The following is a 23,365-nucleotide window of genomic DNA, read 5'->3' as shown; positions in this document are numbered from 1 at the left end:
GTTCCTAAATATATCCTATTGAGTCCGTATAATATGAATTGTGTGTGTGTTTTCAGGGGTGACCATTTGGCACTGGACAGCCAGTTGGTGTCCTCTTCCCTGGGGAGAGCCACCTCTCCCCCTCCCAGTTTTACTCAGTTATCTGTAGTTCTTTGTGTAAGGTTGAGGGGGTCTCATGGGCTTTTTCCCTGTGCAGTTCGGCACGTTCATTGGAGTCATCCTTGTTCAGCTCACGTTTGGGCACTTGTGTTGATAAAACTTTATGGATGTTACTTAGAGACACAATCTCACAGCAAAGCCCCTGATCCTCTGGCTCCTATAATCTTTCTGCCCTTTTTCCTAAATGTTCCCTGACCCTTAGATGTAGAAATGTTTATAGATGATTCAGTGGGACTGGGCTCCACAACTCTGCATTTTGATTGGTTGTGTTTTCTATAATGGTCTCCGTCTGTTTGCAAAGAGATGTTCTCATTGGTGAGGGGTTGACAAGCACACTCATCAGGCTAGACCCAGGAGGAGCTAGATGCTATTCTTATGAGCCCCCGAGCCTGTGGAGGATGTGCCAAGGTCACCTACCAAGGGGCTGAAACTCTGTGGCTCTGGCAAAAACATCCAGCTCCAGGAAGCAGGCTGGGGCTGAGTCACCAGCATCAGTGGCCTCCCGTGGCCTTGCTGAGCAAGGTGAGATGAGGGCAGCTGGCAGAGGCCAAGATAGGACAACAGAGCTCCTGAGATGTGCCAAGAGAGACCCCATGGCTCCAGACAGATGAGTGCTGCCATGCACATCTCTGGGCACACAAACCCAGGGCCCAGGGATCATGCCTTGGTGGCTGGAGTGTGGCCGAAGATAGCCTGGTTCTTTCTGCCCCTGCTGCACCTCATTGCTGCTGGTCCGGCCACACTTGAGTGGAAGGTGGTGTCTACACTGTGTCCCACTAGCAAAGCAGTGGAGGGAAGGAGGGAAGACAGGTTCCTCACAGCCTAGCGTAGTTGTTTGTTTGTTGTTGTTGTTTACTCTTAGCTCTTTTGCTCTTTTTGGGGGCCCACCACCCAGCTCCCAAATAAATCACACAGAGTCTTATTCTTATTTATGAATGCCGGCCTTAGCTTGGCTTGTTTCTAACCAGTTTTTCTTAAATTTTCCCATCTATGTTTTGCCTCTGGGCTTTTTTTAATCTTTCTCTATTTCTGTATACCTTTCTTTACTTCTTACTCTGTGGCTGGCCCCTAGCATCCTCCTCTCCTTGTTCTCTTGCTCTTTCTTCTTTTCCTCCCAGATTTCTCCTCCTGTTTATTCTCTCTGCCTGCCAGCCCTGCCTATCCTTCCTCCTACCTGTCTACTGGCCACTCAGCTCTTTATTAGATCAATCAGGTGTTTTAGACAGGCACAGTAACACAGCTTCACAGAGTTAAACAAATGCAACATAAAAGAATGCAACACATCTTTGCATCATTAAACAAATGTTCCAGAGTATAAACAAATGTAATACATCTTAAAATAATATTCCACAGCATCCTAGTCCCCGAGGAGAGGTGGAACCCTTTCTAACACCTTGCTAAGCATCTTGTATGCAGCCCCACATGAGAGTCTGCCTGCTGTGTTACAAACCTGCCCTGATCTTGAGCACCCAAGAGCCAATGTCTCAGCTGGCAGAGTTCTTATCTGGCTGGTGTGAGGTCTGCATTCTACTGAACAAGTGAAAGTACTAGGTTGGGAGAAGAGGACAGTTGCATAGGATTGGCCTGAGACACATGGGCTATAGCCCCAAATCAGGCCTTAGGCTGCCTTTGCTGTGAACAAAAGCCTGTATCAGACTCACATCTGGGCCCCATGTCAGTCAGATGTCATGCAAGTAGAAGCCCCTAGGGGCATGGGCTCAAATCCAGTTGTACCAAACTCTGGCAAGGGATGGGCTCCTATAGCCTTGCCTTCTGATCTGCAGAAGGGACACAGATCCTGGGACACAGAGCAGCAGGGCCCTGAGAAGGATCTGTGGGGCACTCAGGAAGAGGGGGAAGAGTACCTGGGCATGTGTGAGGTGCTTGTTGGGAGCTCCGAGAGGCTGAGTCACTTACCTGGGGCTGTATAGCAGGGCCTGGACTTTGAATCTGGGTCTTTCCAAGTCTAGAATCTCAGTGTGATATACTGACTTGTCTCTAAGTGTCCCAATACTCCAATAATGCCCTCCCCCACTACACACACATACACACACACACACACACACACACACACACACACACACGCACACACACGAGGCTCTGAGGAAGCACACAAGGGAGACAAGTGTCTCCTTTACAAAGCATGTGGCAAGAGGTGGAGACAATCAAAATCCTACAAAATGAAGTATCAGGCTCTGGATTCAAGTCCTCCCTTCCCCATCCTGGTGTCTCAGAGTGTATGCACCCATCCCCTGGGTTCTGCTGGAACCTCCTGTGGACACCTTGGGTATTATTTACTGCCTTCTGTGTACTAGAAGTCCTCTCTGGATGTCTGATGACATCCAGAGTGACAGCTGTGTGAACAGCTGTGACACCATGTTACTTAGGGGGTAATGACGAGAGAGGCCTGGGCATGCTCAGTGCAGCTGCAATGTCTCCCTGCTTATCATTTCCCATCTGTGGTCGGTCAGAGGCCAGGAGAATGAATTCTAGGACACTACGGGATGACAGCATGAGGATTCCATCTCTAAGGTTCCCTGTTCTTCCCATCCTTGGGGTAGGGGGTTCTATCTCTGTGGGTGTCGTTCACAGTCCCTTAGTTTCCTCATCTCAGGTGACTGGATTCCAACTGGTCCCTGCTCTGCGCCATGTGCTCAAGGCTTGAGCCCATGGGACCCCGTGGTGGGTACTTCACAAGGAGGACCCCGTTCACCCTGTGGCCACCTGAGGAGGGGGCCACCCATGGTCACCCCATTCTGCTGATGAGATCATTGAGGCGCCGTGGTGAAATAACTACATAGCAGTCTGCAGCTGAGATCTGAACTCAGGGGGCCCCGGGGCAGTTCTCGGTGGTACCGATGTAACAGCCGTTACCATCAAACAGTGGTCTGGCAGAACACTCTTAGGTTACTAAGACAATTCAAAACTTCCAAGGGGACAAACAGCCTCAAAAGCCCTTCAGGAGTTCACTGGCCTTCAGGGAGTACCGATTCAGCCGGAGACCTGAAACCTTCCAGCGGTACATGTTCCCGGCCACAGTGATCCCTTACCTTCCCACACATTCCCTGACCTTCTTGTCACATTGCTTCTGACCCCTGGGTTTCCAGAAGCTTCTGTTGGGGTCTCTTGAAACTGCTGTTCTCTATTCCTTGGAATCAGACTGGATACCCAGATGGTCAGGTTGAGTCTTTGTCACCTGCCATGGGCTCAGAGGCTCAGAAGCTCAGGGCACAACAAGTCTGGGCTCAGATTCCAGACCTGGATTCAAACTCTAGATCTGCTGTGTGACTCCAGCTGAGTCACTGCCCATCTCTGAGTCTCTTCCCTTTCTTTGGCCATCTGGAGGATGATGGTGGATGCTTGAGGCTTGCCCAGTGCCTTGCCAGCCTATCCCCTGTAGAAGGTGCCTTCTGAGTTGACCAAGGTAGATGGACAGACACTGCTCCTAGGACGTAAACCATGAGTCGAGCACCCAGCTCTCACCCAGGATGTGACCCCTGGCCACTCAGAGCCTCAGGTTCTGCATTCAGAAATGTCAGATGCCTCTTGCTTTCAGGACCCCTGTGGGGAGCAGGGAGAGGCTGGAGAGTCATAGGCTCTTCACAGCCTGGCATTGTGGACCTTTGGTCTGAGCCTCCATGTTGGGCATATTGGTATTTTTCCATTTCTCACCACTCCATGGGCCTGGCCAACTTTGAGAGTTGTAGGCCCACACTGGGGACTCAGTAGTGCCAAGTGTGAGGTACAGGGTCCCTCTGGCCTGAGTTGGAGAGAACTGGATACATGCTAAGTGTGGCCAGGAGTTGCCCTTTTCCTGTCCCTAAGCTCCAGGAGGTGTTGTCAGAAATGCTGCCAACACACACACACACACACACACACACACACACACACACACACACACACACACACTTCCATGGTATTATATAAAAGCAGGCATGGTGTAATCCTAGCACTCAGGAGTAGATGCAGGAGGATCATGAGTCCAAGATCATCTCAGCTACATAGCCTGTTTGAGGCCAGCCTGGGCTACATAAAATCCTGTCTCATGAGAAAACCTATACTCAAGAGTCATTTATTTGAGGTCTCACAGCTAGGACAATTGTAGGGCCAGTATGGTCCAGTTGGTGGCTTTGAAGTCATGCTGCCTGGAATGGTGTTCTCACTTTCCGCCCGCCCTTCCTAGTTTGGGAAGTTAGCAGACCTCCCTGAGAAACCTTAGCATCCCCATCAGTGAAAGACATACAGCAGAAGCCCTATAAAGTGACTGGGAGGCACCCTTTGCCCAGAGCACGGCACACAGACGCACACTGAGGCAGTCATCTGATGATCAGTGATTACTTGGTATAGCTACGCTATGGGGAAGCTCCTGTCTGGTGGCCTGGGGATCCACTGTTTCCTTGTCTCTCTACAGGATGTGCCACAGCCCAGGGTGGGGCAGAGGATGAAGGTGAGGCAGAAGCAGGCTGGATTGAGGGGGCTGCCATCCTGCTGTCGGTCATCTGCGTGGTCCTGGTCACAGCCTTCAATGACTGGAGCAAGGAGAAACAGTTCCGGGGCCTGCAGAGCCGCATCGAGCAGGAGCAGAAGTTTACCGTAGTCCGGGCTGGCCAAGTGGTCCAGATCCCTGTGGCCGAGATCGTGGTCGGGGATATTGCCCAAATCAAGTATGGTAAGTCTTCCTGGCCATGATTCTAGAGCTGGAGTCTGGGTAGAGGTGGGACAGGACAGGCAGATAAAAAGAGCCTAACCTAGGGAAGGTTGTGGCAGGATGTATGCTGAGGCCCTGAGGGTCCCAGAGGAGACAGGTTTCCCATATCCAGTTAAATCAGAAATGTCAGATTTGTAGCACGCATACCACTGCACTCCAGCTTCCATCTGTAGCAGACATGACTAATCAATCCCTGCGCATGGTCTGAATACAGCCTCAGAAGGCTTCCCAGCACAGCATCACTAATACTCAGAGTGGGTTTATGAGACAAAATCCATTTCTCATCCCTGAATTGACTTCAGATAGATCTTTCCAGGGTGGTGGAAGTTAGCAAGAGTCCAAGTAGGTAGGTGAGTATCCCAAGCCAGTCATATGGCTAATGAAAAAGCAGGTAGGCTGGCTCCAGAGGGGGTTTAGATAACATATGTCCTGGGTCAACAGACACTGGCTGGGGAGTTTGGAGTGGCCCTCCTCACTCAGTCCTAGTGGCTCACTTGATAGGAGTGTCTTAAGTCTACCCAAAATAGCCTGCTCTATCATGAAAGACCTTCTCCAAGCCGTGAAAAAAACTACAGGAAAATGAACCACAGAGCGCCCTGGACCCAGGGACACATCAGGTCAAAGGATGTATGTACATTATGAAGGGCATGCCTGCATGGGCCAGAGTGGCTCTGTGTCAGGCCCCAAGGATGTCACTCTAGCTGCCATTGGTACCTGCAGGTACCATCTTGGTTCTGCAGGCTGGGGCCTAATAGGCACCTCCCCCATGGCTGCCCCAGCTTCTCTGGCCACCTGGCTCTGCTGACCCCCTGTTCTCCTCCAATCAGGTGACCTCCTTCCTGCCGATGGCCTCTTCATCCAGGGCAATGACCTCAAGATCGACGAAAGCTCGCTCACGGGGGAGTCTGACCAGGTGCGCAAGTCTGTGGATAAGGACCCTATGCTGCTGTCAGGTAAGCTGCGGCTCTCAGTGCCCCTGCGGCCTGTCCCACCCACTACGGGGAGGCTGCTGTAGACCCTGGCTCTGGGGTCTATGGCAGGATCAGACCCCTGTGTGCACACCACCCCTTTCCCAAGCAAGCTCACATTATGTCTGCCACGCGGAGCCACAGCCTGGCCCTGGCACTACTACTGCAAACACCCCAGAGTGTCTTACCCCTGCAACGTAGGTTCTAGTGGCATCATTTCCTGCAAAGCGACAGTCTTTCTGGACACCCACTATGCGCCAGGCCCTGTGACGGGGCGAGGGGTGGCATTGGAGGGAGCCAGCCTGGCCATTCCTGGGGAAGAGCTCACAGGGCAGGAAGGGAAAAAAATGCAAAAGCCCAGAGGCAGGAATGCACTGAGGCAAAGGACAGCAGGATATAGATGCTTGGATTCTGAACTGTAGTGAGGAATCTGGACACTATTCTGAGAAGAATAGAATTGCCCAGATGGAGTTGCATAAAGACACTGGCCATCTATTTATTTATTTATTTATTTATTTATTTATTTGTTTGTTTGTTTATTTATTTATTTTTGAGTTTTTCTGGCTACCATGGGGCAAGAGACAGGCTGGGGAGGCCATGTGGGGTGGAACACCTCCATGAAACCCTTCCCTAAAGAGATAACCAAGGGGCCTCATTGCCTGACCATGCCGTTGGGGTCTCCAGCCCCCCCTCAAACAGCTAACCCCGTAACAGAGATACAAAATAGTATGCAAAAGCCAAGAGGGGAGCAGAGAGGCCAGAGGAGGGTATATGGAGCTGGGGTCTACAGGGTGAATAGGAGCTCGCCTGGTCCATTTCCCTATGGGTAGGTGGGATACCCTGGTGATACAAAAGGAAGATCCACAAGTCTTTCAGGTAATGGAAAGGCTGAAGTATTTATTTATCTAGAATGTATTCATGGCTTGTCTTAGTCCAGGTTACTACTGCTGTGGTGCAACACCGTGACCAAAAGCCACTTGGGGAGGAAAGGAATTATTTCACACACAGTTCCATATAATAATTCATCAGCAAAAGCAGTTGGGAACTCAAGCAGGGCAGGAACCTTGAGACAGGAGTCAATGCCGAGGTCATGGAGGGGTGCTGCTTACTGGCTTGCTCCTTGTAGTTTGCTCAGCCTGCTTTCTTTTAGAACCCAGGACCGCCAGCCCAGGGATGGCACCACCCACAACAAAGTCTGGACCCTTCCCCCATTGATGGATAATTAAGAAAATGCCCTACAGGTGGATCTCATGAAGGCATTTTCTCAATTAGTAGTCCCTCCTCTCAGATGACTCTAGCCTGTGTCAAGTTGACATGAAATTAGCCAACACATCCCTATCTCTATTTTGCTTTGTAGACCAGGCTGGCCTCATCCCCTCTATCTATTAAATGCCTACTGCATGCCAGTGGCTAATGGGACGGACAAGGTCTGTGCCATGCTGGAATTTAGAATCTGGTGAGGGTGGCAGTCAAGGAAGAAACACACAAGCAAATAGCAAGGTGATTTCCCAGACAGTAAATCTATCAAAGACACAAGATTGCATTGAGAAGGGGCCCTGAGATCAGAAAGAATCTCAGCAGGCCAGGGAATGCCTGACTCGGGAGGTTACCTTAGAGCTAAAGTCCGAACATTGAGAAAGTCATTTGTGGCCGAGAAACAGCAAGTGCAAAAGCCCTGGGCTCTGAGTAAGGGATCATGGCAGGTCTCTAGTGCCCTTTGGGAGCACACAGCCATGTGAGAGATCAGGAGACGGTCCCGGCCCCATCAGCCCTGGTTCTGGCCTCTGAGCTGCAGGAGTCAGCAAGCAGGTAGCTATCCCTGGGGGAAGTGTGCAGTGGTTTCTATGGGAGTCAGGGTAGATGGCGACAGTCCCCAGAGAGCATGAAGAAGGAGTAGGAGGGAAGAAGCCAGCAGGGACCTGGTGGAGACAGCCTTCAGAGTCCCTGGCTCTCAGTGTCACAAACCAACCAGGGAGGACTCCAGGACAGAGAGAGATTCCAGAATGGCAGAGATGCTTGGGAAGCTTGCTGCCACTGGTTTAGGGTGAATCATGGGGTCTCGAGTCTCTCACAGAGGCAAGGGGCCCAGAGGGAAATGGGGTGCTGGAAATGAAACCAAGCTGAAGGTGAAGGCGAAGCCAGGAGGCTGTTCCTAGGAAGAGGCAGGAGGGGAGCCATGAGAAGACGTTTGGGGAGCACAGCCAGGACTTCTACAGTTCCTGTCCCTTTCCTCTCTCAGAGAGAAGGGAGGAGCTGGGGACATCTGAAAGGCCAGAAGAGAATGGAGGCCTGAGGTCCTTGGAGACGGGATAGGGAACACACCCCAGATGGGCTAGGATGGAGCTGGTGACAACGAGGACACTCTAGGTTGTCATCAGAAGTCAAGTGGGTCCTTGAAGCCTGGGCTGATCATCAGGTCAGGATCAGGGGCACGTGAGGACCAAGCCAAGCAAGGGAAATCTACAGAAGCCACCACAGGTCCCCAAGGCCACGTGGAGTCAGAGGAGTGGATTTGCTTTGCCCTCCAGATATCAAGGTCCAAGGAACATCCTTGAAGGCAAGATGTAGAGGATGTCTGGACCAGAGATTTCCTTAGGTTGTGCAGAAAACACACCTCTTGGCTTGCAAGGGCCTGTTCACAGGGAAGGTAGAAAAGGGAGAGTTGGGCTTGAGATCCACGAAGACAGCCCCCAGCACATGATAAACTAAGTGGATGAGGAAGAAGCCAGCCACACACTGAAGCCCAGGTGGGTGGGGGAGGGGGTGGCAGAGCATGGACAGGTGTAGTCAGCAGTAGGGAACAGAACAAGCGTGAAGAGTAAAGGAACAGACAGTGTGTTCCTGTCGCTGGCTGCATGAGCAGAACCTGGACGGATCAGAGCGGCCTGCTGGGAGGGCACTACATCTGATGCCCTCTCGACTCTGAGAGTCACAGTTTCACCTCCCGCCCCCAGGACCTCACTACAGACCCATGGGATTTGTTCTTTCAGCCACTGAGAACAAGTGGACCCTCCTCCCAATACCCATCTTGCTTCCTCTTTGCCTGTTTAACTGCTACCATCTGCTCAGGACCCACCTCACTAGGAAGGTCCCCATGACCACCAGTGTCCTCCACAGCCACTCCTATTAGCACACTGGGTACTACTTGGCAACGTTGATGAGTTTTGCACTGTGCCAACCATCAAAGATAAAGAAAAGCCAAAAAAAATAAATAAATAAAAGGCAGGTGGTAGTGGTGGTGCACAACTTTAATCCCAGCACTCAGGAGGCAGAGGGAGGCAGAACTCTGTAATTTCAAAGCCAGCCTGGTCCACAGAGGGAGTTGCAGGACAACCAGGGCTACACAGAGAAGCCCTATTTCAAAAAAAAACAAAGAAAGAAAGAAAGAAACAAAGAAAGGAAGGAAGGAAGGAAGGAAGGAAGGAAGGAAGGAAGGAAGGAAGGAAGGAAAAATGGAAAGAAGAAAGAACAGAATTGACAATGTTCCCTCCAGACCAAATCTAACTGGTCTCTCATTGAGGGGCCTGGCCACAGCAGACACTGCCCATAGACAGACACTGCCCACAGACGACACTGCCCACAGACAGACACTGCCCACAGATAGACACTGCCCACAGCGGACACTGCCCACAGCGGACACTGCCCACAGACAGACACTGCCCACAGCGGACACTGCCCACAGACAGACATTGCCCACAGCGGACACTGCCCACAGACAGACACTGCCCACAGCGGACACTGCCCACAGACAGACACTGCCCACAGACACTGCCCACAGGCACTGCCCACAGACAGACACTGCCCACAGCGGACACTGTCCAAACAGACAGACACTGCCCACAGCGGACACTGTCCAGACAGACAGACAGACACTGTCCACAGACAGACTTCTGAACCCGTTCTCCAGCCACTCAAGTCCAGACAGGGAGCTCTGAGCCTGAGGCCACCACCATCAGGAGCTGTGCCCAGCTTTAGCCCCAAGCCCAGCAGAGTGTGGGGAGGGAGAAGCTGGGCAGAATGTGGAAAAAGCATGCAGCAGGGATGAGTGGGATCTGAGCTCTGGAATGCACTTACTGTGTGGCCTGAGACATGTTTCTGCCTTCTCCGAGCCTCAGTTTACCTGTGAGACTCATAGAATGTCAATGGTGACACAAAGGGAACATAGAATACACTGAGGGCCCTGTGTCTCCTTCCTTATGGTGGAGACAAGGCTGGATTCCAATCCTCTTTGACTTGGAACCCCAGACAATCTCTGCATCTTCTCTGTTTGCTGGTGTATAAAATGGATTGGTTGCCTGAGATCAGAGAAGTGTGTGGAAGCAAGGAATTTTCCTTCATCTCCACATCCCACCCCATCCCTTCCTCCTCTCAGAACTGCCTCTCCTCCACTCAAGCTCCTCTGTGTGGATCTTCTGGTGTTGCTGTCATGACTAGAGGCTTTGAACCCTCTACCCCTGCCAGGAGGCCTTGCCGGCCTTCCTGTCTGCTGACCCTGCAGGAACCCAGAGGTGCTAGTTTTAGGGTATCCACGGATCTCCCCCAAATCCCAGTTTCAGAGTCTCCTCCTGGCACATAACAATCGACGTCAAAGAAGAGTTAAGTCTGTTTGTCCCAGCCATGCTCAGCTAGGGTCCTAGAAGGACCCTGGGCCCCTAGGAGCTTGTGTCCACATGGAGGTGGGGGACTGGTAGTGTGTTGTGGGGACCACAAGCCTGTGCTCACTTTCAAGCACAGCCAAGGTGAGAAAAAACAGGGAAAGTGAGTTCTGGCTTAGCATTCACCAAACCCCAGGTTCATCCCCAGAACCGAGGGGAAAAATCTAGAAAGATCTCCTATGCAGAAGTAGCAGACTAGGTTGTAGGCATCCACACACCTGTCCCCCAGGATGGATAGGTAGACAGACACCAAACTATGACACACCAGAATGGGCGGAGAAGAAGGCTGAGAAATCCAGAAGCCCAGGTCTGTGGCTGCAGGGTTCCCAGACACCAGAGCAAGGCTGAAGTTGCTCTGTCGTCACCCGGGGAGGCACCAACCACATTGCTCTTCCAGTAATCCCCCTGCAGCAGCTGGAATTCTGGGATTTTACAGACCAAACCATCTTCCAATGTTTACACATTGGCCAGAAATTCCAGTATTTCACAAGTCCCTGAGAGGCGAGTGACATTAGATAGACCCCAGAATATGAACACTGGCCTGTGTCAGTTTGCTTAACCTTAAGGCCATCTCAAACTTCCGGAAAGGCTTCACATGCCCCAGGGTCAGTATGGGCCAGAGGTCACAGGACAAGGAGCAGAGCACAAGAAAGCTGGGATCTGATCTAGGGGTTCTGATTGCATCACTGGGGCCTCAGGGAGCCAGCCAAGCCCTTGGGACAGTGGTTCTCAACCTGTGAGTCTCGACCCCTCTGGGTGTCTAATGACCCTTTCACAGAAGTCATATATCAGATATTTATATTACAGTTCCTAACAATAGCAAAATTACAGTTATGAAGTAGCAACAAAAATAATTTTATGGTTGGGGGGGTCACAGCAGCATGAGGAACTGTATTAAAGGGTCATGGCATTAGAAAGGTAGGGAACCACTGATTTAGGAGCAGTCTGTACTGGGGGACATCGTCAGACTGCCATACAGGCCTGTGTTCCCCAAAGCTACTGCTTCTATCCAGTGATAGTCCTGAAGACCCCTGGGGTTCCCCAGACTGGTGAGCTCTTTGTCCTGCCCCCCTCCTCTGTCCCCTATCTGCCTGCACAGGTCACAGGAGCTGCCAGCCCCGGTGGTGATGGGTGTGATTAGATTAGAAGGTGATTTGAGGCCTGCTTATCTTGGGTGGAAATTGGCCCCCACATCTTTTTCCATCCCTCCTCTGCTAGGCAGGTGGAAACAGCCTTCCTGTGGCCTCCAGACCCAGGGACCAATACAGTCATCTCCCAGCCAGCCTCCTCTCACCAGGATTTTAGAGCTAGCTGTGGGGGCCTTTCCCTTGTGGGGAAGTGAGCTGTGTCCAAGAACCTAGACTGTAAAGACAGAGTTTAAAGCCTGTCACTGCCCTTCACCTGTGTGGGGCCTGGAGCAGCCTACCTCACCCTTCTGGCCTCAGTTTGCCCTGGTGTGAGAGCTGAGATTGTTTGTAGGGTGGGGGTGGGGTGTGGCATCGTGCTAGCACACAGTAGGTGTTCCAAACATTTCCTGTGTATATATAGTAGGCGTTCCAGAGCTTTCCTGGGCCTTCCGTTTCCTCATCTGTCTGGCAGGAGAGTCAGTCCTCCGCTCCCAGCACAGGAGCAGAGCTGGTACCCAGAGCGCTGAGTGGCAGGTCAGCTTAACTCTGCTGGACAGTCTCATAGAGCAGGAATGGCTTCTGGGTATGCCAGAGCAGGCTGAGGGACAGGAGGCAGAGGCCACCCTGCACGTCCCTGTGGACAGACTGGTTGGTGAGCATGGCTTGCTGTCTGCTTCCCAGGCAGCCGCCGTCAGATTCCGTGGCATTTAGCACCATCCTGTTATGCAGACACCATCCACCTGCAGGGACTTCCCATGTTCCCCAGCCAACGCTGTCTGATCTCATGAAACTCCAGCTTCTCGGACACCCCCTGGCATCCCCACTCTGCTTTCTGTCTCTGGATTTGGAAGCTCGTGGAACTTAGGGCAGGTGGATTCCAGTTAGCTTAGTGTCACCAGGGCTCATTCATGTCTCAGCGTGTGTCAGCACCGCCATCTCCTGAAGGTTAGCAGTCCTGTGTGCAAGAGGTAGAGAGGGCACCTTTCCCCACCTTTGCTTTGTCTTGTTTCTTAAGACAGGGTGTCATCGGGCGGTGGTGGCGCACGCCTTTAATTCCAGCACTCGGGAGGCAGAGCCAGGTGGATCTCTGTGAGTTTGAGGCCAGCCTGGTCTACAGAGTGAGTTCCAGGACAGGCTCCAAATCCTGTCTCGAAAAAAAATTTTTAAAAAATAAAAGGACAGGGTGTCATGTAGCCTAGGCTGCCCTCAAACTCACTATGTAGCTAAGGCTGACCTTTAACAGAGGATAATCTTGAACTCCTGATCCTCCTGCCCCTTCTACCTCCCAAGAACAGGGATGACAAACGTGTCACCACATCAGGGCTTCCCATCTTTCTCACTCTCCCACAAGTTCTCTACGGTGTCTAAGAAAGCCCCTCTCTGAGCCTGCGTCGTAGAGGCCTGCCTTCCAAAAAAACAAGACTTGCTGATTCAAAAGCCCCAAAGATGGGGGCTGGAGAGAGGGCTGAGCAGTCAAGAGCACTTGCTGCCCTTGCTAAGAACCCGGGTTTGGTTCCCAGTACCCACAAGTGGCTCACAACCTCCAGTAACTCTAGTTCCGGGGAATCTGGTGCCCTCTTCTGGTGTCTTTGGGTACTGCACACATGTGGTATACATGCAGGCAAAACATGTATATACATGAAACAAAAATAAATAAATTTTAAAAAATAACAAAGATGAATAAACATAGAACTGCCTCACTCAACAGTATTTTCCAGACCCCTAAGAATTCCAGGGCTTTCTGGAACTCATTTTGAGAAACTTAAGATTCTAAGAAGTGAGCTGGATTTAGTAACACAGACCTGCAATCACAACTATGCAGGTAGCTGAGGCAGGAGCATCACAGTTCAAGACCTACCTGGACTAGAGTGAGTTCAAGGCCAACTTGGGCAATCTAGTGAGATGGTGTCTCAAAATTTAATAATGCAAAAAGGGTAAGCTGTAGCTGGGCTGGTAGAGTGTTTGCCTAGCATGCACAGAGCTCTGGGTTCTGTCGTTAGCACCATATAAACAAGGTGTGGTGGAGTATGTCTGTAGTCCCAACATTTGGAAGGCAGAGGCATCGGATCAGTAGTTTAAGATCATCCACAGTGGCACAGCAAGTTCTAGACCAGCCTGGGATACATGAAAACCTGTCTCAGAAATGACTGAGGAAGACACTCTGTGGTAGAGCACTAGCTTCCAGTGCACAAGGCCTAGATTTAATCCCTAGTACCTCAATTAATAACCATGACAACAACAATAACAGTAGTAGTAACTTTCTAGGGAAAGGGCCTGACATTTTCTTGTAGCACAGATGCCCCAGAGAGTCTGATGTCACTGTGTACCCACCTCCTCAGCATAAAACATGGAAGGTCATAACATAAAATGCACAGGATGACTTACAGAAACCAGTGATGTTGAGATAAAGTAGTTTTAAAGTGTGTAGCACAGTAATATCTGTGTTTCTAGATTAGCACTCTAAACAAGATCCAGCAAGAAGATTAACTACTGGTCCACCATCAGAGGGATGATAGCCAGTGTCCATCACAGCTGTAAATCACATTGAAAAAACCTGGAGTCTTTATAATGTATCTACAACTGTGCGTGATGTTATTGGTGAAGGGTCCCGTTCATTATGTACATTCATAATGGGGGAAACACTGAATTTCACTTTGAGGTCTGTGAAAACATATACACGAGGTTTTTCCATCTCAGTTCATAGACCCTGAGTTCTCCATTAGGAGGGAAGGTGGCCCAGTTCTCACCAGTCCTCTCTGGGCCTTCATTCCCATTTCTTCCTGGTTTCAGAATGAGGTCTGATTCTAAATACTATCCATAAGAAGAGAATGTTCCCCGCTTGAACTATAATGGTGGGAAAAGAAGTGGGAGATAGAAACAAGCAGGAGGTAAACCTCCAGGCAAGGATAGAAGGTGCTGGGTCTGGATCTTCTGTGGAACAGAGAACTGAGAGCAATCTTTTATGACACTGTCCCAAGTTCATCTCAGCTTCCCATGAGGCAGCATCAGCAGCAAATGTTCTAGCATGTCCATGATATGGCCCTAACTGAAGGTGCCACCTACATAATCTCTGTGGGCAAGGTACTTGAAGCTGATGGACACTTGTACTTCCTGTTCATTTGGGGAGGAGGCTTTGGCCATGTGGTAGTAATGAAGCTTATACCTTCCCCAGGGACCCATGTGATGGAGGGCTCAGGACGGATGGTAGTGACTGCTGTGGGTGTGAACTCTCAGACTGGCATCATATTTACCCTGCTGGGGGCTGGAGGTGAAGAGGAAGAGAAGAAAGACAAAAAAGGTAAGATACACACACACACACACACACTCCAGGAAAGGAGCTTTTAAGGCCACATTTTCCATTTATCTGTTCACTCCACAATATAGAGTGCCTGCTACACCAACAGTCACCTCCTTTGTCCTCAGGGCCTGCTGGATTGGGTAGGTTATGTCTGTTCCATCTGCCTCAGTCTCTGTCTTGTCCAGTCATGTCACAGAGGCCTCCCCTTCCCCTCTAGGCCAGCCTCAGGCCAAACTCCAGCAGTTGAGGAGCTGGCTCCCTCTCACCTCAGTATTGAGCAGAAGTCCTCATCCAGAAATGTTCCTTCTGACATTGGTCAATTCTGCCAGCAGAGTTGTCAATCCATTCAGCATAGACCAGCACCAGGCATGAGCAAGAGACTCTTGGGAAGGTGATTGAAATCCAGTCCCATGCTTTCTGCTCTGATTCCCCAGGAGCTGACACATTACCAAAGTCCGGGTTCCACTTCCCCTTTCAAAGTAAGAGTCCTTACCACCAGGTGTCCTTCAGTGCATTGAGTAGCCATCTGAAATACAAATACATTTCAGAACAGAGGAGAGATACTCACACAAAAAGATCTGAACCCAAAGCCCAGAATAGTCAGCATCTTACCTGTTATCACACTCAGTTTTAGGCACAGTCCCCTTTCAGACTGTCAGTCTTTCATCTAATTCCCTAAGCTCTAGAATAGCATCCCCAACATTCAGACCTTTGGGGGAGCCTGGGGTAGGTTGATAAGTGGGTAGATGGCCCTTCCCAACCAAGTTCAGACAGACAGGCTACCCACAGAGGCCACTGGAACACAAAACCTGCGTCGGGGCTGAAGGCAGATGGTAACTGAGTGAAGGACTCCTTTCCAGTGTGTCCCCTATGGTCACAGCCATCCCTTCAACGCCCAGCACGAACAGTGAAGCTGAGCTGTTGTCTGGGAAATCAAGAGACTGGAGAGAGCAAAGTGGGGCTGAGTTCAGAATGGAGCAAAGTCCAGGCTGAGAGTCCCAGCAAGTGTCGAGACAGGGTTTCATGTATGAGCGAGGACCTGTAGCCTGAATAGACTGAGTGCAGTATGGCAGAGCTAAGAAGTTGGTGGAATACAGTAGTTTGTAACCGTGTTCCAGTCTCTGTGGAGCCTAGCTCAGAACAGACACCCAGAAGCTCCTGTAGGCCAGCCCTACATCTGACAATGCCATGAAGAAATCGGGCCTCAGTGACCCCTTGGGTACTATTCAAGGTCCTTTGCCGGATCTGAACCAGCATACAGAGAGACAGAAGTTTCAGTTCTGTGTAGGGAGTCAAGGTGGAGTACGAAGGGCTTGTGACTGAAGAACCAGAACTGGACCCCTTGGTCTTCCCATCCCAACATGTCAGCCTGAGGCACAGCTCAGAGTCCAGAATGGTCTCGTGTGCAGGTGTGTGTGTGTGTGTGTGTGTGTGTGTGTGTGTGTGTGTGGTGTGTCTGGTGAGGTGTGGTGTGCGCATGAGGCTGTATGTGCTTCTCCTTCATTAACATGTCTCAAAAATCGTCACACAGGTGTGAAGAAGGGGGATGGCCTTCAGCTACCAGGTACAGTAAGACAACCCTCAGGGAAGTCGGGCTTTTAGGAATAGCTGCAGCTGTTTTCCCCTAGGCCTTGCCTCTGTATTAGCAGCACATAGTTGGAGGAGACCCCATGCCTACTAGACAGTCCTCTGTGATCTTCCATGTGCCAGTCCAGCAGGACAAGAAACAAACCCACTCTGCCCTCTTGTCCTTATGCCCAAGGCCAAGTGGCACCTCCATCGAAGCCACACACACTAGCATTCAGTACCTCTCTTGTCATCACGGCCCCCCGCCCCCCCCCACCAGCTCAGCTCCTGTCTCCAAGCATACAGTGTGTCCACTCCACTCACCAGTGTCCCTTCTTCCTGCTTCCCACATAACTGTATCCCCACCCCAAGAAAGAACTCCATGGGGGTGAACTTGGCCGTCCCCTCCCATTGTTAATTTCTTAGTTGAGATCTCCCTGATATAAAAGGAGACATCTAGAAGCCCCTCTCTGGTGAGATATCTCACATCAGGGTTATTTATAGTACTCTTCAGTGAGCTAGTCAGAGAAGGAGAAGGTAGTGGTGGGCAGTGGTCTGATCCTAAGTCATCACCACTGACAGACAGCAGTTCTTCAGAGACACAACAATGGTGGTCACGGGAAAAGCCTTCTAAGTGTCTAGGGTACACAGCACTACTCACTGAGTATTTTGAATTGACTCTTGGTCATGGGCCCCTGGACAGAACTTCATTATCCCATGGGGTTCCCACCTGACCAGCTGAGCCAACACAGTCCAGATGTCACCAAAGACATGCCATCACAGCCGAGCCTGTGGAGCACACCTTTAATCCCAGCACTCAGGAGGCAGAGGCAAGCCGATGTCTGTGAGTTCCAGGGCAGCTTAGTCTATAAAGCCAGCTCCAGGCCAGCCAGAGATACACAATGAGACCCTGTCTCAAAATAAAATAAATAATAAAGTGCCATCCCACCTGAGCACCTGACCCCACTCCATACCGTCCTTCACAGGCCCTCTGTGTCTGAGTCTCAGTACCCACCCCACCCCACCCCCGTGACATCTCCATAGGGACATTTCACCTCCTTCCCCAGTTTGAGTTCCTCACTTCCAGCAGAGTTTTTGGTTTTTTTTTTTTTTAAGAATAAGCTGTGTGATTATCCCCCAGTAGGTTCATGTCTCTGTCGTCGCCTTCTCCATTGTGACATTGCATTTTCCATCCCTCCCACCCCACAGCGGCCGACGGTGCAGCACCTGCAAACGCTGCAGGTAGCACAAATGCCAGCCTAGTCAATGGTACGTCTCCACAGCGAGCTCTCGGGCGGGGTTGCTGGGTTTCTTCTCCTCTACCCCCTCTACTCGAGGCTTTCCCTGTCCTGGGTCCCACAGACCTCTGACACACATGGCCACACCAGAACACTCGCCCTCCCAAATGGGCCAAGTACTTAAAAGCAGAGCCACGACCCAAGAAGTCAACTCCACATGACCTTGGCTTCAGATCTGGCCCCACGAGAAGCAGCAATGCCACCCAGGATGGCCCACCCCAAGCACGGTTCTGGCTCTGGTTTTGGAAAGTGGCTTGGAGTCAAGAACTAAACAGAAGCCAGTATCTGGGTCCCTAGCAAAGACTCCAAGCCTCCTCTAAAACTCCCCAGAGGCGGAGACGCGGGCTGGAGTTCAGCCCTCTAACCCCATCCACAGCATGGCTGAGCCACAGGTAGACACTTCTTCCTCAGTCTTTGTCTCTTCTCTCTTGCAAAGCCAGCAGGTGCCCGGGCTTGTGGGGCTTGGATCTAGTCTGTCCCTCTAGGGTGGACTGGTGTCTGGTTCCTGGGCTGGAGCATCTATGGATCTCTACACTCTTACTTCCCCAGGGTGGCCAATGGGGTTGGCTGCCTGTGTCCCCAGGTCTCCATCATCTTCTCCTCACACACAGACGTGGAGGATTATAACTGCTTGCTCCAGGGGTCTCCGCTGTCCATCATCCTCAGATGCCACCCTTGTCCCCATTAGGTCCCATGATAGCCACCCAGGCTGCATCTGGATGCTCAGGAGCATTAGGGTTTAGCCGTGAAAATACCGCCAGAGAAGCTGAGGCAGGGGACAGAAGCATCACTGAGTGCCGGACATTCTTCTCCATTCTGTAGTTCATGCCCCACCCCTCCCGCAGAATGTGGAGACCCTGTCTCACCCCATCTTCCCACCCTACACCTCTCGCCAACCCACCTGCCTTCAAAGCGCCCAAGAGACCCACCTGGAAGATGTCAGGGGCCACACAAGGCACCTCTGCAAGCAGTTGCTAATTCTAGTGTGGGTCTATTTCAAGCCCAGGAGGAGGAAGGGAGACAGCTGGGGCTGTGGGTGGTGTCAAGCCACAGGGAGGGGTGGCTGAGGGGTGACAGAAAGAGCCAGCATGGGCAAACCCACAGCTGAGGAGAAGGAACTGGGAACCCACTTTCCCTAGGAGACTAGCATTCAGGCATCATCCACATCAGCCAGTTCTAGAAGAAAAGGGGAGTTCCCCTTGCAGGCTGCAGGCAGAACCCACGGGGAAGATGAGGAGCTTTAGTTTCTGGACCAACGCTGCTACTAGTGTTTCATGTTCTCCATCTCTCATCTTCGTGAAGGCCCTGTGACACCGGTTTCACTGTCCAAATATGAAAGATGGAGAGACTGAGACTCAAGGAAATCAAGCCCAATCCCAGCATGGTAGCACACCCTTTAATTCCAGCACTCGGGAGGCAGAGGCAGGTGGATCTCTGTGAGTTCAAGGCCAGCCTGGACTACAGAGTGAGTTCCAGAACAGCCAAGGCTACACAGAAAGACCCTGTCTCAAAACAACAACAACAACAACAATAGTACTAGCTTTTCACCCACAGGGCTGCTCCTCACTTCCTGTAGCTCCAGTCCCAGAGAATCTGACTCCCTCTTCTGACCTCCGCAGGCACCAGGCACTTGCGGTACACAGACATACATGTAGGCTTATGTATATAAACATTTACACATATAAAATAAAATTTAAAAAAATAAAAAGTAAGTAGCAGAACAAAAATGTAAATCCAGAACCCAGACCTGCTTATCTCTGAGGTATGTCTTCTTCCAGGCAATCCAGGATTCCATGATGAAGTACATCTTATAGATTTTCTATTAAAATAAAGAGGTTTTCCCAGAAAAAAAAATGAGATCTGGATGCGGTGACATGTACCTGTAATCTCAGAACTCAGTAGACTAGCCAGAAGGTTCGTGAATGTGAGGCCAGCCTGGGCTACAGAGTGAAGCCCCGTGTGAAAGATCTCAAAGGCTGAAGACCTAGCTCAGTGGTAGGACACTTGCTTAGCATAGACAAGGATCTGTGGTAGTCTCTGGAAACTGTGCTCTGACAATATGATCGGAGGACCCTGAGTCTAGGTATCACCTGGGAAATTGTTTAAAAAAGGGGGGGCAAGCCATCAGACCCCACTCCAGACCAACAAGTGGGAATATGAGTTGTAGTTCTGTTCAGACTCCAGAAGCAAACATGGAGAGCTGGTGGCTGCGGCCGGGGCAATGAGAGGGGGCGAGTTATCATCTCACCTCCTTTCTCCGAGCCAAACCTTGGTGATATAGGGAAGAAAACAACAACAAAAATGGTGGTGGCTGCTCCCTAGCTGTGACTCCCCCCAATTCCACATCTGAAAGGTGGGGTGTCTGCTCATCCGGAGGGATCCCCATCACTGTTTTTATTTCATTTTCTCACACACATCTCACTGTCAATCAAGGCAGATGACGGATCCCCGTGGCTTCCTGGCCTCTTCTCAGCCCTCAGCAGGTGCTTTTCCTAAACATCTCTTTGGTTACCATGAGCCCATTTCACAGAAAAGAGAAAAGAAGTAACTTTTCCAAGGTCTCCTGGCCTGTGACCTGTCCCCACCAAAGCTTCTTTATTGTCACCTGTCCAGGGATCTTCAAGTTTCAATATGGGTTCATCTAGAATATAAACAGAGCAGAGTCTCTGAGACCCCCTACTTGTCCTGGGTCCCCTCTCTCATTCTTGGGCCCATCTTCCAGGTCCTGTGTGGTGACGGGCTGGCTGCTGCAATACAATGCAGGGCCAGGTGGGCACCAGTTTAATAAGAGGCTCAAATAAGTCCCTTGCTTCTAACAAACCAGGCCATCTGCGGCGAAGCACAGATACGGCTCCCTTCCCCCAGCATGTACATTGCTGATTATTTGTCTGGCCGTGTAATCGCTATGGCAATAAAAGAGAATTGCTGGGCTTAATGGGTACACGCAGCAGCTAGGACATCTGATAATATGAGGCAAAACAAGCCTTTCCAGCATTCTAAAGTTGCTTCTGGAAGCCGGGTCCTTTGGCGCCCCTTAGCCTAGTTAGTGAAATTATTATGAGAAGCAAAAAATAATTGTTGCCCATTATTCTTTTCTCTTAAAAAAAAAAAGTTTTCTCTCCTATTGTTTTTAATCCAAAGGAATGCATTTTACAACAGAACAAAAAGGGTCTTTATCTTCAAGCCCCAGGGTGGACACTGGCCCTCTGCTGGGAGTTATGGATGGCGTTAGTGAGCTGGGGTCTGAGCCACCCATCAAGTGTCCACAGTGACGGCAGCAAGCTAATGTCAAAGCTCCAGGGTTATTCTGGAGGTGTTGTGTGAGGATACGCTGCGTCTGGACATCTCTCGGCCTCGGTTTTCTCGTCTATAGAATGACAAAGCTGACAGTCCCTCCCACTGATCTTGCAGGGCCTGACAAGAGATGATACTTGCAGAAATGTCTTCAGTCAGCTGAAGGCTGGCCTGTGGAAATGGTTGTTATGAATGTAAGCCCCCAGGTGCTCTCAGGGTTTGGATACATCACCCCACTGTGCCGAGGTGGAAACAGGCCTCGAGAGGCAAAGCCACAGCTGGTCAGTGTGAAGACAAGATTCTCAGGAACCCCTCACAGTGCCACCGTGAGCCCCCTGTCCTGAGCTCAGAGGAGTCTTGGCAATGGGAATAGCAGAATGGAAACATTCACACTCCCAGGCAAGCTCTCTGCCTAAGCAGCTACCTCCCTCTCTGAGCCTCAGTTTCTCCTCAGTAGATGGGGATCCAACACAAGCATCCTTCTCAGAATAAACAGTGACAAGCACTAGATCCATGTTTCTCGACCTGTGGGTCGTGACCCCTTTGAGGGTTGCATCAGTTATTTACATTATGATTCATAACAGTAGTGAAATCATGGCTATGAAGTAGCAATGAAAACAATTTTATGCTTGGGGGGTCACCACAACACGAGGAACTGTATTAATGGGTCGCAGCCTTAGGAAGGTTGAGAACCACTGGTCTAGATGAAAGCATGGAGGCCGTGTGAACTCAGAGCCTGGTGGCCTTGGCAGCAGATGCCATAGCTAGACAGCCTTCTCCCACCCCTCCTGAGGGACCAGAGCTATAGGAACAGTTTCAGTGGGTGGCACAGGCCTAGTGGACAGAAAGGCACAGCTGAAAGCAAGTGTCTCGGGCAAGAACCAGCAGCCTCCACCCCAGCCCACAGTGGCCCAGGCTGTGACAAAGGTTCCCAGGCAGCACTGGTGGCAGGTAAAAAGCCCCACACCCAGCCCTTCCCCCACACCTGGCAGCATCAGGCCCTGGCATCGACGGTAGCTCCCGCTGGGGCCACTGGCTCTTGTTAGGCTGTCCATGAAGCTGGAACGATTCCTTAAGATCTCTTCCAGGGGCTAGTGGCTTCCTCCTAGGACCAAGACGTTTCCCACAGACCTTCAGACACCCTGGGGAACCTTCTCACCTTCTGTCCTGTAAACACTACAGGATTTTAGGCATGGGTAACCTTGGTGTTCGACATCACATCCTTCCAAGAGATTAGGAGAAAGAATCGTTTTCCCTGCCCAGCCCAAAATAAGGGATGTGTTGACCTTCATTCCTCTCCATTCTTCTCCATTCTACAAGACTGATCACTGATCTCTCTCTCTCTCTCTCTCTCTCTCTCTCTCTCTCTCTCTCTCTCTTCGTTTTGGAGAAAATAAAAATGATGTAACTAGAGGGTGAGGCAGGAGGGTCATGAATTTCAGGCCAGCCTAAGACACTTAGCAAGACCTTGTCTCAAAAAAAAAAAACCATAAAGGGCTGGGGGTAGATCACAGTGGTGGAGTACCTGCCTGGTACACACAAAGCCTTAGGTTCAAATCCTCAGAACCACAAAGGGAAGGGAGGGAGGAGAGAAGGAATGGAGGCAGGGAGGAGGAAAGATTTGAAAGTTTCTCTTTCCTCCTTTCAGCCATAAGCATCCTGCCAGGCTCAGTCTGGAAGTCTGGGAGCCTCCCTCTGCTTCCTGTGCAGACTTTGGTGCCTTTTACTTTCCAGCTCATTCTTTTCACCTATAAAACACTCAGGGCCCAAGTTATGCCAACAGAAACACTCCCCCACCCACATCCAGACCCAAAGACAATCCAGAGCCTTCTGGCCCCACAGCCCTGTGGCTAACATGACGGCCAGGCTGGCCTTCGTTCTAGGCCTCCTCAGCATCCCTGGGCAGCTTGGCCCTTCCTGTCTGTGACATGAGTGTCTGTGGCCTGTTGTGTCCCCGTGATGACCTGTGCTGCCTGTTGTCTGCTGACATTCTCTGTTGTGTAGGTAAAATGCAGGATGGCAGTGCCGACAGCAGCCAGAGCAAAGGTAACCGCAGCCGTGGGGCTGGAGTCACACAGAGACAGGGACTCACTGGGGACAGGGGCGAACGCACGCACACCCGTGGGGCGCTCTGGCATCTTTGGGGGTGTGGTTGTGATTCTCATAATACTGGGGAAGATGAACAGGTGTTAGAGTGAGGTGACGGGGTACACCAGGGCCTACCCATCAGCTGGGGTCTGGAAGTTGCCTCTTAGAGACTCTTACAGGTGCTTTGGCTAGGCCTCTGCCCAA

General features: G+C 51.0%; 1 protein-coding gene across 1 annotated transcript in view; it reads left to right on the top strand.

The window, feature by feature from the left end:
* The window catches only part of Atp2b2 (ATPase plasma membrane Ca2+ transporting 2), a 163,343-nt gene that overhangs the window by 81,300 nt on the left and 58,678 nt on the right, over positions 1-23,365 (top strand). The window contains exons 4-9 of the mRNA XM_059257100.1: positions 4,571-4,828; positions 5,695-5,820; positions 14,790-14,915; positions 16,447-16,479; positions 17,691-17,750; positions 23,078-23,119. Coding sequence (XP_059113083.1) covers positions 4,571-4,828; positions 5,695-5,820; positions 14,790-14,915; positions 16,447-16,479; positions 17,691-17,750; positions 23,078-23,119 — 645 coding nt within the window. The remainder of the gene's footprint in view (positions 1-4,570; positions 4,829-5,694; positions 5,821-14,789; positions 14,916-16,446; positions 16,480-17,690; positions 17,751-23,077; positions 23,120-23,365) is intronic.

This window comes from Peromyscus eremicus, chromosome 3, assembly GCF_949786415.1.
Source record: "Peromyscus eremicus chromosome 3, PerEre_H2_v1, whole genome shotgun sequence".
Classification (NCBI taxonomy): domain Eukaryota; kingdom Metazoa; phylum Chordata; class Mammalia; order Rodentia; family Cricetidae; genus Peromyscus; species Peromyscus eremicus.
Note: the sequence above shows the minus strand (reverse complement) of the source record. Positions and strands in the feature narration are given on the sequence as shown.